At 45.5% G+C, this 15,497-nt stretch overlaps 1 protein-coding gene across 1 annotated transcript; it reads right to left on the bottom strand.

The window, feature by feature from the left end:
• Positions 1-2,125: 2,125 nt before the first annotated feature.
• Positions 2,126-11,844, bottom strand: LOC140650245 (cytochrome P450 2K4-like). Its single transcript, XM_072858315.1, has 9 exons — positions 11,267-11,844; positions 9,818-9,980; positions 8,278-8,427; positions 7,025-7,185; positions 6,183-6,356; positions 4,968-5,109; positions 4,612-4,796; positions 4,232-4,373; positions 2,126-3,392 (listed from the first exon to the last, which is right to left on the bottom strand). The coding sequence occupies exons 1-9, from the start codon at positions 11,450-11,452 to the stop codon at positions 3,205-3,207; spliced, it is 1,491 nt and encodes a 496-aa protein (XP_072714416.1). The 5' UTR covers positions 11,453-11,844; the 3' UTR covers positions 2,126-3,204.
• Positions 11,845-15,497: the final 3,653 nt, after the last annotated feature.

The raw sequence follows: 15,497 nt of genomic DNA, 5'->3' as shown, positions 1-15,497 counted from the left end.
AATGGTTGAGGTTGGAAAGGACCTCTGGAAATCATCTGGTCCAACCCCCCTGCTCAAGCAAGGCCACCGAGAGCCAGTTGCCCTAGACTATGTGCAGACAGTTTTTGAATATCTCCAAGGAGCGAGATTCCACAACATCCCTGGGCAACCCGTGCCAGTGCTCAGTCACTCTCACATTAAGAAAGTGTTTCCTGATGTTCAGAGGGAACCTTGTGTTTCAGTTGTTGCCCATTGCTTCTTGTCTTGTCACTGGACGCCACTGAAAACAGCCTGGCTCTTTCTTGTTTGTACCCTTACTCCAGGTGTTTATACATACTGATAAGGTCCCCCCGAACCTTCTTTCCTCTAGGCTAAACAGTCCCAGCTCTTTCAGTGTTTCCTCATATAAGAGATGCTCCAGTCCCTTCAGCATCTTTGTGGCCCTTTGCTGGACTCTCTCCAGTATGTCCATATCTCTCTTGTACTGGGGATCCCAGAACTGGACACAGCACTGCAGGTGTGGCCTCACCAGTGCTGAGTTGAGGGGAAGGATCACCTCCTTCGACCTGCTGGTAACACTTCCTAATGCAGTCCAGGATACCAATAGCCTTCTTTGTGGCAATGGCACATTGTTGCCTCATGTTCAACTTGGTGTCCACCAGGACCTCAGATCTTTTTCTGTCAAGCTGCTTTCCAAGTGGGCGACTCCCAACATGTACTGGTGCCTGAGGTTATTCCTCTCCAGGTGCAGGACTTTGCACTTCTCCGTGTTGAACTTAATGAGGTTCCTGTCAGTCCATCTCTCCAGCCTATTGAGGTGCCTCTAGATGGTGGCACAACCTTCTGGTGTATCAGCCACCCCTCCCAGTTTGGTGTCATCAGCAAACTTGCTGAGGGTACACTCTGCCTCATCATCTACGTCATTAATTAAGACATTAAACAGGACTGGACTCAGAATTGACCCCTGAGGTTCCTCGCTAGTTACTGGCCTCCAACTGGACTTCACACCACTGATCACTAGCCTCTGGGCCTGGCTTTTCAGCAAGTTTTCAACCCACCTCACTGTCTGCTTATCCAGCCCATACATCAACAATTTGTCTGTGAGAATCTTATGGTAGATGATAGTGTCAAAAACCTTACTGAAGTCTAAGAAGACTTCTTGTGACTAAGACAACTTGTTGTTGTGACTAAAAAGCTACAGCAGGCATGTATGAGAAAGAAGTTGGAGAGGCCTAAGAGGTGCCACAGAAGGACTGGCTTGCTCAGTTCCTGCTGGGAGCACAGCACTGGTTTTCTGTTCCAGGCAAGGGTGCATCCCCAGGAGCCATTTCAGGTGTGAAAGAAGATCTTTCCAGCTTTGAAGACAACATTGGCAACAGTTTGATTTGAAATGGAGAAGGATTTTTTATTTTTCCATGCTTTTATCTTTATCATTAATATGCACATTATTCTATAGTAAACTAAATTAATTTCAACTTCCAGATAGCGTATAACCACATGGCATCACCAGAGAGCCCTCTATGCATGTGCACTGCAGTTCTGCATTGGGTGAACATCTTATGGTTCCTTGTCTCAGGTTGAGCTGTGCAGTTATACTTTCTCTCTGTGTGTGTATGTGTATGTGCATTTAGGGCACTGGTGCGGGGATAAATTGTGTAATGGACCGTTTTCCCTAGGCAGTTTAGATGTAGCTGTACTGGAGGTGTGGAAGGTGAAAGCCCTTGGGTTTTTGTGTGTCTGTGTCGTGCAGATCAGTACAGTAGCTTTTGAGGTCTGGCCCAGAGACTGGCCCCGGACTCTTTCATCGAGGGTGTAGTGGGTTGACCCTGGCTGGACACCAGGTGCCCATGAAAGCTGCTCTGTCACTCCCCCTCCTCAGCTGCACAGGGGAGAGAAAATATAATGAAAGGCTTGTGGATCGAGATAAGGACAGGGAGCAATTACTGTCGCAGGCAAAACAGACTCGACTTGGGGAAATTAGTTTAATTTGTTACCAATCAAATCAGAGTAGGATAATGAGAAAATAAAAACTAAATCTTAAAACACCTTTCCCCCACCCCTCCCTTCTTCCCAGGCTTAACTTTACTCCCCATTTCCCTACCTCCTCCCCTCCAACGGTGCAGGAGGATGGGGAATGGGGGTTGCAGTCAGTTCATCACTGGTTGTCTCTGCCACTCCTTCCTCTTCACATTCTTCCCCTGCTCCAGCGTGGGGTCCCTCCCATGGGAGACAGTCCTCCATGAACTTCTCCAATGTGAGTCCTTCCTACAGGCTACAGGTCTTCACAACCTGCTCCAGCATGGGTTCCCTCCATGGGGTGCAGTCCTTCAGGGTCAGACTGCTCCAGCATAGGTCCCCCATGGGGTCACAAGTCCTGCCAGCAAACCTGCTCCAGCGTGGGCCCCTCTCTCCACGGGTCCACAGGTCCTGCTAGGAGCCCTTCAGGCATCCACCTGCTCCGGCGTGGGGTCCTCCACAGGCTGCAGGTGGATATCTGCTCCACCATTAACTTCCATGGGCTGCAGGGGATATCTGCTCCACCATTAACCTCCATGGGCTGCAGGGGGACAGCCTGCCTCACCATGGTCTTCACCACAGGAGCTGCAGGGGAATCTCTGCTCCGGCGCCTGGAGCACCTCCTCCCCCTCCTTCTTTACTGACCTTGGTGTCTGCAGAGTTGTTTCTCTCACACATTCTCACTCCTCTCTCTGGCTGCAGTTGCAGTTGTGCAGCAACTTTTCCTCCTTCTTAAATGTGTTATCCCAGAGGCACTACCACCATCGCTGAAGGGCTCGGCCTTGGCCAGCAACAGGCCCATCTTCGAGCCGGCTGGCATTGGCTTTATCAGACATAGGGGAAGCTTCTAGCAGCTTCTCACAGAAGCCACCCCTGTAGCCCCCCTGCTACCAAAACCTTGCCACGCAAACCCAATACAGAGGGGAACATGCAGAGGTGTAGGGAAGGACAGAATAAAATAAACTTTGCTATATCGCCCTCGTGGGATTCATCCTCACAATGACCATCACCTTCCCTTTCAAGGAGTGGCTGGAAGTCAGGACTGCTGCCTGCTGTAATGGTGGGAGAGACACCTCCAGCTATGAGCTAAAGTGTGCTTGGGCTAAAAATACCCGACTGGATTCAGAAGTACCAAAGTTCCTACGTGGGACTAGAGACACAGGTATTTCATCTGGGTGTTTCAGGAAAAGGAGATGACTAAGAAAAGCCCTAGAAACGTGGCACTGCGCAGACCTCATGAGTCACTGGGGGGACGGTGATCCCAATGGAGGGAGAGAGGTCTAGGTCTGAGATGGAAACTCCAGGGGGAGGGTGGAAGGTGAACCTCTGCAGGAGGCTGGTGAAGAAGAGGAAGAGCTCCATTTTGGCAAGAGTCTCTCCAGCACAGATCCTCCGCCCTGGAACAAAATGCAGACTGGCTATAACAAAGTCAGTGGGAGCTGCTTCTTGAGCTGCCATCAGAAGAGAGGAGAGGAGAGGAGAGGAGAGGAGAGGAGAGGAGAGGAGAGGAGAGGAGAGGAGAGGAGAGGAGAGGAGAGGAGAGGAGAGGAGAGGAGAGGAGGGGAGAGGAGGGGAGAGGAGAGGAGAGGAGAGGAGAGGAGAGGAGAGGAGAGGAGAGGAGAGGAGAGGAGAGGAGAGGAGAGGAGAGGAGAGGAGAGGAGAGGAGAGGAGAGGAGAGGAGAGGAGAGGAGAGGAGAGGAGAGGAGGGGAGGGGAGAGGAGAGGAGGGGAGGGGAGAGGAGAGGAGAGGAGGGGAGAGGAGAGGAGAGGAGAGGAGAGGAGAGGAGAGGAGAGGAGAGGAGAGGAGAGAGGAGAGGAGAGGAGAGGAGAGGAGAGGAGAGGAGAGGAGGGGAGGGGAGAGGAGAGGAGGGGAGGGGAGAGGAGAGGAGAGGAGGGAGAGGAGAGGAGAGGAGAGGAGAGGAGAGGAGAGGAGAGGAGAGGAGAGGAGAGGAGAGGAGAGGAGAGGAGGGGAGAGGAGAGGAGAGGAGAGGAGAGGAGAGGAGAGGAGAGGAGAGGAGAGGAGAGGAGGGGAGAGGAGAGGAGAGGAGGGGAGAGGAGGGGAGAGGAGAGGAGAGGAGAGGAGAGGAGAGGAGAGGAGAGGAGAGGAGAGGAGAGGAGAGGAGAGGAGAGGAGAGGAGAGGAGACCTCTAGGAAGGGTGTGAGAGGCCAGCTCCAATGGGAAAGGAGTCTTAGATGTCCAGTTCCCCTCAGAGCCCTAAAAACAAAATGAAAGATACCTGCTGAAAAAGGCATGAAAGCGTCTTTCTTTACAAACTTCCCCTCAGAGTCGAGGAAATGCTCAGGGTAGAAGATGTCTGGTTTTTCCCACTGAGATTTGTCTCGCAGGACAGAGGCCAGTAAGGGGACAATGTAGGTTCCCTGCAAGCCAAGGCAGAGCAGTTATTGCACTGAGGATGGTACTGCTGTCACCATCAGTTGCTGTCACCATCAGCAAGAGTTGGAGCTCAAAACACCCACTTTATATAGGGGACCTCCTGCCAAAGTAGCAGTGAGAACCCCAGTGTGAGTGACCATCCTTGGATGCAAGCAGGACTTGAAAGGGACATGTGTTACACTGGGGATGGAGGGAAGAAAAGTAGTGCAGAAGTTGTCTTACCTTGGGAATGAAATAGCCTTTGAGGGTCACATCTTCAGTAGTCTCATGAGGCAAGTTCAATGGCAGGATATTAGCAAACCTTTGAATTTCATGGACAACAGCATCCGTATATGGCATTTGAGTTCGATGCTCGATTCGTGGGGGGCTTGACCCTATCACTTGCTCTATCTCTTCTTGGACTTTTTCTGTGAAAGAAATAGGGATCATACATAGATAGATCACTTGAATGTCTCTTTCTCCTGCTAGGAATAGGGGGATGTGGAGAATTCACTTTTTGTTCAGCCCTGCTCAATGTGAAGTCACATTTAAGGTGACCTGATGAGAAGGAAGCCACTGATTGCCTAGTTTCCACTTACTCTGAATTTCAGGATATTTCATCATGAGCAGAAGGCCCCAGCGCAAAGTGGTAGACGTGGTCTCCATGCCAGCTGTAAACAGATTTCTCACAACCTCAGTTAAGTTTTCATTATGGAAATATCCATTGGCCTTTCCATTCTCCTGGAGGTGTGAAACAATAATAATATCAGCTGATTAAAGATTCAAGAAGGCACTTTTCATTGGAGAATAGGGAAAAACTCTGATATGCAGACCTCAGGGAGGAGTTAAGTGTAAAGGATAAGAAGGTTTTGGGGGGATGCCTTGAGAAACCTGTTCTAAGCTGAGTTTTGAGACAGAGTGTTTGGACTGCCCATGCTGCCCACAAGAACACACATTCAAGTCAACAAGGGTCTTCAGCTTGGATAATGTAAATGATGACAAGAATGTTTTGGAAAAGAGCGAGCAGTCACTGGGGCCACCCGTGTGATTCAAACATTTGCTTCAGAGTTTTTCTGCCCATGGGTCATGGAGAAGAGCATCTCGCAGGATGAGGTTTGTTGGGAAGCAGAATAAATTTGCTGTCAGAGCTGGGTTTTGACATGAACTCAAGAGGTACTGGGGACTTTGCCCCTGATCATATTGCCTTTACCTGCCACTAACATCAAAAGAGAGCCTAGAAGGGTGGTTCATGTTCCCCTGTAATCCAGCAGCCAACCCATGCTTTTGCTATAGCAGACTTGGGCTGAAACCTCATGAGGCCACATAGAAGTGAGGGCTGGATACAAACACTACCACATTTTTACAAGAACTGTAAAACTAGAGTTTTGTTGAAGCAAGTAAATGAAATCTTGCGTGAGCTGGCAACTGAAACCGAGAAATATGTACTGAAGAGTCCTGGGCCTAGAGCTTTCCCTGGTTATATCTCTATGAAGGGGGACATGAATTTAAAAAAAGAGTCAGAAATACTGGGGTACTGAAAGGAATGTTAAACTACAGGTAAAGACAGCTTCTTATACTTTGCTTGCTGAAATAGAGTTTTGTATTTTCCTGATAAATTACTGGGGACACATAAAAGATGCTTGTCTGTGATCAATTTATCTCCTAGCTGATATGACTGCACAGTCTTTTAGCCTGGCCACAGTTTTTGGTAGGACTTTTGCACATGCTAAATCTCTGCTGAAGAACATTTGTTTATCTACCAAGCATTGAAAGGTAACTGAGGAGATTTGAAGAAGCTGCTAGGATTCAATTACCTCTTGTTGTCTCACAAGGAAAGTGTCAATGAAGCTCCTCTGGTCGTTTCTGTCCAAGGCTTTGAGATATTCTGTGAAAGTCACCTTGATAAAAGCATTGATTTCTTTTACGTTCTGAATAAAAATTTTGTGGCCCTTCAAGAGGAATCCAAGGACTGGGAACATGTTGTACATCTGCAAGATGCAGAGATAGCGAGGAAGAAAAAACAGCTGCTAAGCAGATGTACCACCATTCAACAGCACATATTAAGAAAAACCCTTACAGAAATGGTGTATAGCCTTATACTCAAGATGCGATATGTTCCTTTGTCCTCCTTTCTCCCTGGCCAACAGTGTAAAATGGTTCAAATTTATTCCCTCTTAACTGAGTATTAATCACAGTAGTTGATGATGGCCTAGAAAGTCCATGTTTGTTCATATATCCTTGACAAAATTTCCTACCTCTCCACTCCTAGAGAATTCATCCCTCCGTCTCCACACTGGTTGGAATTGGGAGTCTCAAGTTTAAGAAACAGTTATGGGCATCCTCACACTGATTTTGACATTGTTGTTTGTAATGGGAGATGGGGAATAACAACCAACTTTTATTGCTAGGGGACACAATCCTTGTATTGTATTACATGTTGTTCAATTCTTCCTAAAAGGAGGAACTTATAATTTCCCAGGCTATGCTGCTAAGCGAAATCCATAAATAGCATCAGAGGTCCACTTCCTGCCATTTCAGGGTGCATTTGTCATGTACAGATAAATGTGTTGCAATGATCAGCATTGGAGAGGTGTACCTCTATATACCACTGTATAATCATGCTTTTGAAGAGCAATATTCAAACACTATGAATTACCGAAACTGATGGAGTTCCAAAAAGCCTGACATTTTCATTCACCAATGACAGGAGCCTTTTGAACGTGGGGTCTTCATAGTCATATCGCTTTCCAAGCAATATGGATACGATCACATTAGCAATAGCGGCGTTCATCATCAGAGTCATCTCAAGAGGCTTTCCTAGCATGGGAAAAGGAGGTGCAAACAACAAAGTCAGTAGTTATTCTAATTAATTAAAGTAGCATGCAGAGGCTCAGTGAAGTCTGGGACATGATAAGCACAGAGCTGGCAGGAGGAAAGGCTCCCCCATCTCAGGGTTTGCACGTCCCTAACGGCATTTCAACAGACCAGAGACTGAATGCAAGTCTTTTGTGCTCACCTCCTTTTTCTCCAAGACTATTGTGGCCCTGGGTCTTTGTGGCCCTTCCTCAGGCTGCTTTGTTTGTGCATACATGATCTTAAAGTCTCCTGGTATAAGGGAAACTCAGCATTGCCACTTCCCCCATCGGTGCCGTCCTGGGCTGTCCCTTATCACCACTATTCTTTGAGACTTGGACTGTGTCCCTTTAGGACCTTTAGGTCCAGTCTCCTAACTTAGTAGCTCTTGGTCACTCAGTTTTTCCTGCTGGGGCTCTCACTTCTACAGCTTCTAGACCCCTCTGGTGCATCCCCTTTGCAGCTGGATACAGCTCCCGCTTTCAGGGGTTCAAGGTGAGGACTTGAAGCCTGAACTAGAATGATGATGTAGAAATCTGTTTTTATCCCAAGTCTGCTTGGTCAAAAGAGCTACCTACTGAAGTCCTGCTGTTGGTAACTGACCCTAGTGAGAAATAATCTTGGACGATGCTGGTGAAATGTGTAACTGGATATGCTGCCTCCTGTTGGAAGGGGTTTCCCAGATATGTGACTTTAGGGACAATCAGTTTTTTAGCATAGGTACGCAAGTCCTTGCAATAGCCTGCTGCTCTCCCAATGCCACTAAATCAATCAAAGGCTCTGCACATGGAAGAACATATTCTTCTCAGATGTGCTGTTTGATGTCTGACTCCATGTTTGACTTCCAGTGCCTCAATGAATGCTTTTCATTTGCATGTCAGGCAATTGCCAGGTAGAAAGACAGAGACAGACAGCTCATATAAACTCCTCGGAGCATGGATGCTGGAGAAAGGTAGATCTCTGAAAGAATTCAGAGACTCTTCTTCCTTGACCCTTGGCATTTTTGTAGGAGGCTTGAGGAAAATCAGAGTGTTATGAAGGTAAGATTCCCCCCACCTTTCTGTGCCTCAATGGTGTCTGCCAGGCATCTATACTCCTCTACAACACGATCCTCTATGGCCTTCTTGCCCATTCCAAAGTCTCGTAAAGTTGTAAGAGTAAATCTTCGCATCACTTTCCAATTTTCTCCATCAGAAAATATAACTCCTGAAATGGAAAATGAGAACACAGAAATAGAAATTTCATAATGAGAGCAAAGATTCCTCATCTACCCTGAATCCTGGTTAAGGTTAGCGCTGGCAGGAAACCTGTCAAGCTCTCAAGACAGGTTGTGTCCCCACGTAGAATCAAATAAGACAGGAAAGATATGTCGGGAGAAAGCTCTGAGGGAAGCAGCCACTGTTCTGAGTTCATGAGGTGTCTGATGTACCCTGAGACATGAGGACTTTTTTTCAGCTTTGTTTAGAACAGAGAGTTGTATTTGTGCCTCTGGGACATCACCTGGGATGAGAGCCTTTCACGAGCCTTTCCTGGATGCTCATTAACCATAGATGTGTCCCTTAGGTGAGGTGCATCTTCTCTCAAGAGCACCTGTGTTCTTACGTAGACTGTAGAGAGTAAATGAAACCTCAAATACAGGCATCTGTTTGGAAAATCTCCCCACTTGGTGGGGTAATCCCACCCCCTTAAACACTAGAAAAGCTGCAGAGAATTCTGAGTGGCATCTGCAGAGAAGTTTTGGTCAAGCTGCTTTGATGGTGCTGCTATTTACGGTCCATGCACCTAGCATGCTCTCTTGTTCTTGCTTAGAGTCTTGGTCAAGAAACTGTCCCTAGCAAGGAAAGAAAACATTTGCAGATAGGTTGGCATTTAACAATACATTGGTTACTCAGAGCTGGTCACAAGATACAAATGCGCTCACCCTTGCTTTCCTGTCAGAAGATAACAATCTCTCATGTCCCTACTTCCATGTATCCCATCAATATTTATGGGAATCGAAAGAGCAGGTTCAGGGTCTAACACCTGTGGAGGGTGAAATCTGCACCAGAAGAACTCAGAGCAAGAGTGAGCTCCCTCTGGGGAAGCAAACTAAAGGCTTGGGTAATTGTTTATTCTCTCTTAAAGAGAAATTTATTTTCAAATGTCAATTGAACTGGAAAATTTAAAATAAGCATTCAGTAATATCAATCTCACAAGAAGTATTTGGAGATAGTGCTGCTGATGTAGTAGACAATTCTCTGACAGCTTGTATTGGGTTTATGTGTCAAGGTTTTGGTAGCTGGGCAGCTGTAGGGGTGGCCTTTGTGAGAAGAGATGGGGAGATGCCCCCATGCCAGCTCCTCAACATGTCATCTCTAAAGGAAGCCTCAGCTGCAGATTCAGACCTCTAAATTACGTGTTTATGTGTAAATTAAGAGTATTATTGCTCCTTATCCCTGATGAATATCACCACACGTTATTCAATTTCCCTCTCATTTCCATTGCCTCACATGCTTAGCAAAACAAAGTGAGACGTTCTGCATTCTCCCCTCCATGGAGAAAGTCCCATTCTTCTTTGCATAATGCAGGTGTATGGGGAACAGAAGAGCACACTCACCTTTTCCTTTTCCTGTTTCTTCAACGACTGGTATTTTAGGTCGCCCTGCAAATGCATCCGCCTGGTTCACCAGAGCTTCCTTCACTGTGTCATATCCTGAGAGCACCACCACTTTCCTTAGTCCCATCTGAATGCTGAAGACTGAGCCATACGTTTTGGATAGCTAGTGGGATGAAAGGGGACAATAAGAGGTGATTTTCAGATGATTTTCAGCAAGCGCAAAATACTTGTTTTTCAGCAGGTTTAATGTTCTCTTTTCTGCGTGACATTGGCTTTTCATTCACTGTCCAAAATGTGGAGAATTTGTAATACAAATGTTGGGGATCTTATGAAGAAAAAGAATCACAATGGGGTTTGTAATCCTCTGTTAGGTATTTGAGTAACAGACTTTTAGAGGGGCTAAAGGAAAGGCTGAAAAGCAGAGAGGCTTGCCCCTGTGTTCCTTTGAAGAGACAAACGGAAAGTGAATTTCTCAGTAATCGTGGAAAAACCTGTTCAGTTCCTGGTATACAAATCTGGGGAGGTACAAATCAGCTGGAATCATGACTAACAGCTCTTAAATAGTTTGGATTTATGCCTTTAGGTACATCTGGAGTTACTGCCTTTAGTGACAAGGTGCTAGAGCTGCAGCCACAACCAGGCAGGAATAGACTGCATGGCTCACATGGGAATGAAATCCAGGAAAGCTGGTTAAGAATGGCTTCATTTTGAGTTATGAGGTAACTGTGTCCACTACACAGACTCTGTAGGTAACTTTTGATTGAGAAGTTGAGAACTCATAGGGAATATGTTGGAAATGTTCCCCAACCCAGAAGGAGACCAGTTTTCAAGGTAGTGGTACATCAGGGTACAAGAACTGTCTGAAACTCTTAGGTTTGCTGTTCATGGCTTTGAGAAGTAGTGCTGTGAGAGGACCCCAAAAATCATCTGACTGTCACACACCATTTTCCCTGAAGTCCTGGAGTTTAGTGCCACCAGATTTGAAAGAATAAGCAGTGTTCTTTTGTTTCCTACTTTGCTTTGGGAAACCAGGAAAGTTCCTCCTTCATGGCAAGGATGAAGGGAGAGGATCAAGAAGCTGTTTTCTGCCAGTTCCCTGATGACTGAGTCCACCAAACAGCCTCCAGAAAGTTCTGGTCTCATCCCTAAATGTTTCAGCAGCCCGTGGTGGAAGTTCCTGCAGAAACTATAGGGCCCCTCTCTTCTAGTTACCCTTGTCTGGAGAACCCCAGCATTTCCTGTGTTCCACAGAAATAGGTCAATTCTCTTGATGTGGCTGGAAGTCAATTCCCCTGCACTAACACAAGATCATGTGATCGGAAGAGCAGTACCTGCAGATAATTCATTCTGATGCCTTTGCATCTACCTGTCGAGAGAAAAATTTGTACCCCTTTTGGGGGGTCAGTGACTGTCTTAGCGAGCTCTAAGAAAAGGAACAACAGAAGTTACCTCTAGCATTGTCAGGTAAGGTCTCTTCAGATCCATGATGTGCAGATTTCCAATGATGGGTAAAGGCCTGGGTCCTGGGGGAAAGCTTTCTCTTGCGTGGCTCTTCCAGACATGTTGTCTTTTCAGAATCAGCAGGAGAATGAGTATAAACAGTAACCCTACAGGAACAAGATTGACCCAATCCATTGTGTTTCAGCAAAGGCTTAGCTGAGAAGATGAAAATTCAGGCAGAGTGTAATCTCCTGTCAGAAGTTAGGGGTTTCAAGCATTAATGGCACTTCTACACATAGAGAGATATGAGCTTCACCTCTAAGAAATGGTAGAAATGCCTGTCTGGGGTTTTACCCTTGGAGGATCCTACTAGGCACTCTCACCACTGTGTGTGCTCACTTTACCCTGTGCTGGTTACTATTTAATGGGTGATGTCTAAACTAGCCCTGTGCATTGTCAGAGATGTCTGTGGGCATAAGTCCAATTTAGAAACAGCAGCTCCAACACTGCCTTGAACTTTGAGACCGGGAGGAGGTGGGAGAAGAAGGAAGCGGTTTCACTGGTTGCTCAGGCTTTCCCTTCTCTCTTTACGGAAGATGTTGGGTATACCAGATCTTGACAAGAGCAGAAGTTCAGCTGACTAGGGATCTGAGACAGTTGTGAAGATTCCTCTTGAGTAACCTGAATGTGGATTTATGGCCTTGGTGCACTGTGGGTCCTATAGTGGAAAGCTGCATGAATCAGAAGTGCTCAAGAGAGGAACTCAGTGCCAAGCTCCTTTGAGCTAGCTGAATAATTTGTTGTGGCACACACATCTTTGTTCTAGCAGGAGTTCAAGCAGAGTGAAATGTAGGGTCAGACTGATCTGGCCAAATCCTGAGGTCTGTGTTGATCCAATAGCCTCAACTTCCTTGAACGTGAATAGAGGGCAAGGAGCACCTTCTCTTCCAAAACCAGATGCTGAAACTGGTCAGATAATCCATGTCTTACATGTTCTTGATTTTCACATAATGGTTGAGACTGGAAGGGAACCTTGGAGGTCATCTGGTCCAACTCTGCTGCTCAAGCAGGGCAACCTAGAGCCAGTTGTACAGTAGGGCCTGTATCTTCAGCGGTGGCAATTGCCTTTGACATCCAGCTATAACCATTTCAGGAAGAGAGGTGGAGAGAAGAGCTTGTATGATTATCTCTGAATGGGGAGCCAAAGCTGAGGGGAAAGTTGAGAAAAGATGGTCTGTGTTGGTTGAGGAAAGAGGGCTGAAGTACAGTCTGACTTGTGTGTCTTAGAGTCTAAGAGAGTCAGCAGCAGAGAAGGAAGTGTTAAAAGAAGAAGCCATGGAGAAGAAACCATCCAGGGCTTTCATTGAGACTGACCAGAGAAGATGAGCCGCAGCCTTCAGAACAGTGTTTGGAAGAGCTTTCTAGTGGAAGTGTAGAGCACTAAATTATACATGACCTTGAGGCAAGAACGTGAAGGCTGTGTGAGGTGAGGTGCACAGGCTGAGCCCCTTGTCCTTGACTCTTTAGAGTGTCAGGATACCTGAAGAGACGTGGCCAAAGGCATAGGAGGGGAGTCAGCCCCCCCAGGGGATGGGCGTGCAGAGATCTAGACAAAAAGAGCATGGGCACCTGTCCAGGAGCCTCGAAGAGGAGCAAGCCTGCTCTTGTACCAGCTTGCCCTGAGTCTGCTGCTGCCCCTGGGATCTCTAGAGGAAAGACCAGAACATTTCACCTACCTGGAAGGTGTCCTGGAAAAAGTCCAGGGCCTATGTCCAACTGTGCGCCAGTTGGCTTGTTTCTACTCCACCTCCCCAAAGGAGGTAAAAAGGCACTAAGAATATAATTCTTTCCACATATATCTGGGATTTAACTATTAACAAAGAATGAGTCAAATACTGACTCTTGAGATATGAAAGGAAGCAGCAATTCTGAGTTGTTTCCCAAGAGATGGGCCCAGGGTTAGGTCTGTGCAGAGTTTCAGAACAAGCACAGCTTTTACCTGCCTGTACAAGACTCTCCAAGTTACTGGAAGGACACTGTGGAAACTGGACACATCTCTCAAAATGCAGTGGGAGAAGGAGGTAACTCCTCTCACGCCGTTGCCCTTGCCTGCTCAGTCCTGCTGATTTCCTCCAGCAGGTCTCTGGTTCCTGCAGTGCTGGCAGGTAGTGAGTGAGCTGAGCAGGGTGACATTGTCACAAACATGAGTGACAGTCTGTGAGTGTTTCTTCCCTGCTTGAGAACATTTCCCCTTGGCCTTATTTTGAAGTGGAGATTCAAGATCCTGCTTTGGGCCAATATTCGTGGCTCCTCCAAGGTCTGACAGGCAGTGTCTCTAGACACAGATCTTGAACGAGTTGGATTGTTTCTAAAGTGTTTGTTAAGTTTATGGTAGTGAAATACTTCACTGCTCTATGGCGTTTTATATGATGCGTGAGGAGAACTTGGCCAGGTTCTTTTAGAAACAAGAAAATTCTTGTGGTGCTTAGTCATCTTGGTGAGCAAGACGCAGTAGAGCAAGAATCATTCTTTTCACTGTCCCAATTCTCCTCACCTAACATGAACTCAAGAAAAAAATACCCAAAATGGATGCAGACATAGGCATCATTGGCCAGCTGGGGGATGTGGTCACATTAGCTATGTCACTCATAATAGAGTAATCATCTTTGTATCTTTGAAGATAATGCTGGAGACTGATTCTAAAGTGGGAAAGTTTTTGTTTTTGTTTTTTTTTAAAGAGTTCAGTGTATCTAATTAATCTGCATACTATTCTGAAGAAAATTAGTTCTTAGTTCCAAGTATAGGATTTCTTCTGGTATTCTTCAACATGTTTGCACAGTAGTTCTGAATCAGGACAACATCTATCATTTTCTTGCAGTAGGTTGTACTAGTATTTGTGTGCATCTCTCTGTGTGTCTGTATTTGGAGGAATGTGTAAAGAACCAAGGTCTGCCTTGGACACCAGGGAAGAGGAAGTGTTGTTGTGTGGGTATGTGATCTCTGCAGTCCTAGGGACTGATCCCTGGGCTGTTTGCTTCATGAGAAGATGCATAGGTGTAGGGACACATATGTGGCAGTGGACTGTTAATATATTTTGTACTGAATGTATACAACTTTTGTTTCTGAGTCAGAAATACATCTGAGAAAAGCTCTAGGAAGGTGGTATAGAGTAGACCTTATAAGGCTTTATGTAGATGGAAAACCCAATGGAGGGGAAGAGGTCCAGGTCTGAGATGGAAACTCCTAGGGAAGGGTGAAAGGTGAACTTCTGCAGGAGGCTTGTGAAGAAGAGGAAGAGCTCTCTTTTGGCAAAAGCCTCACCATACATACTTTGCTGAGAGGTTGATCCCAGTGAGAGAGAAAGAAGACTCTATGTCCCTAAGAAATATCAAAAGATACAATTGATCATCTGATCATTTAATTCATGCATTTAATCAGCAACAAATTTGAATACAAATCTTCAAAGAAATTTTGTACGCAAATGTTCAGTAAATGGCTTTAAAATAAATTTGCCTTTCAGTAATGAAATACGAAGATATTGCTCTGAAAGAGGTAGTATTGAATATCTGTTAGACAGTCTTCAAAGTTATGATCATCTACTGGTGTTTTGGAAAAGGGCTGAGCGTCAATAAGCTCGACCTTTGGTTAGTTTAAATAAGAAATAATTGCTAATAAGAAGAATTAATAATAAAATAAAAGTGTTTATTTTTTTAAGTCCAACTCTTTTGTTTCACTTCATTAAAATTTAATCTATCTGTATTTAATTTCTTTCAAAAAAAAAAAAAAAGAAAAGAGGTACACTGCATTAGAAACATTAAATTTGAAGTTTTCACTTAGAAAACCACCAATCCCAGTGGCTTCTGTCAGTTTGATCTTTACTGAGAAGCAGATCTGTTTTCTGATTAGGACTGGATACAGAAAATGTCTTTTAAAGGATGGCTGACCTAACCTCCAAAATGCTACTAATTTGAAACATATGAACAGTCTCCTAAGGTTTCTTCTGAGAATGACAGAAATCTAACAAAGAGCTTTCAGCATCCTGATGGTGGAATCTAATTTCGAGTTGAAAGTTGCACACAGTTGCTGCCATTTCATTAATCTTTTTCAGCTATTTTTATGCAGAGCTTAATAAATGTTGATACTGAATAAGTTTTTACTCACTTTAAAAAAAATGAAGCTTATTTAAGTTTTTTTATGTAAAAACAAGTCAAGGTGAGAACAAAGGTAAGACAGAAAGAGT

Source organism: Ciconia boyciana, chromosome 3 (assembly GCF_034638445.1).
Source record: "Ciconia boyciana chromosome 3, ASM3463844v1, whole genome shotgun sequence".
NCBI lineage: Eukaryota > Metazoa > Chordata > Aves > Ciconiiformes > Ciconiidae > Ciconia > Ciconia boyciana.
Note: the sequence above shows the minus strand (reverse complement) of the source record. Positions and strands in the feature narration are given on the sequence as shown.

Bases quoted from the DNA above. Each gene is read 5' to 3' on its own strand.
- LOC140650245 (XM_072858315.1), bottom strand. From the start codon at position 11,452: ATGGATTGGGTCAATCTTGTTCCTGTAGGGTTACTGTTTATACTCATT. The intron at 9,981-11,266 runs GTAACTTCTGTT...TCATCCCACTAG, and splicing joins CTTACCTGACAATGCTAGAG to CTATCCAAAACGTATGGCTC. The intron at 3,393-4,231 runs GTATCTTTCATT...ATTTTGTTCCAG, and splicing joins TTTCATGCCTTTTTCAGCAG to GGCGGAGGATCTGTGCTGGA.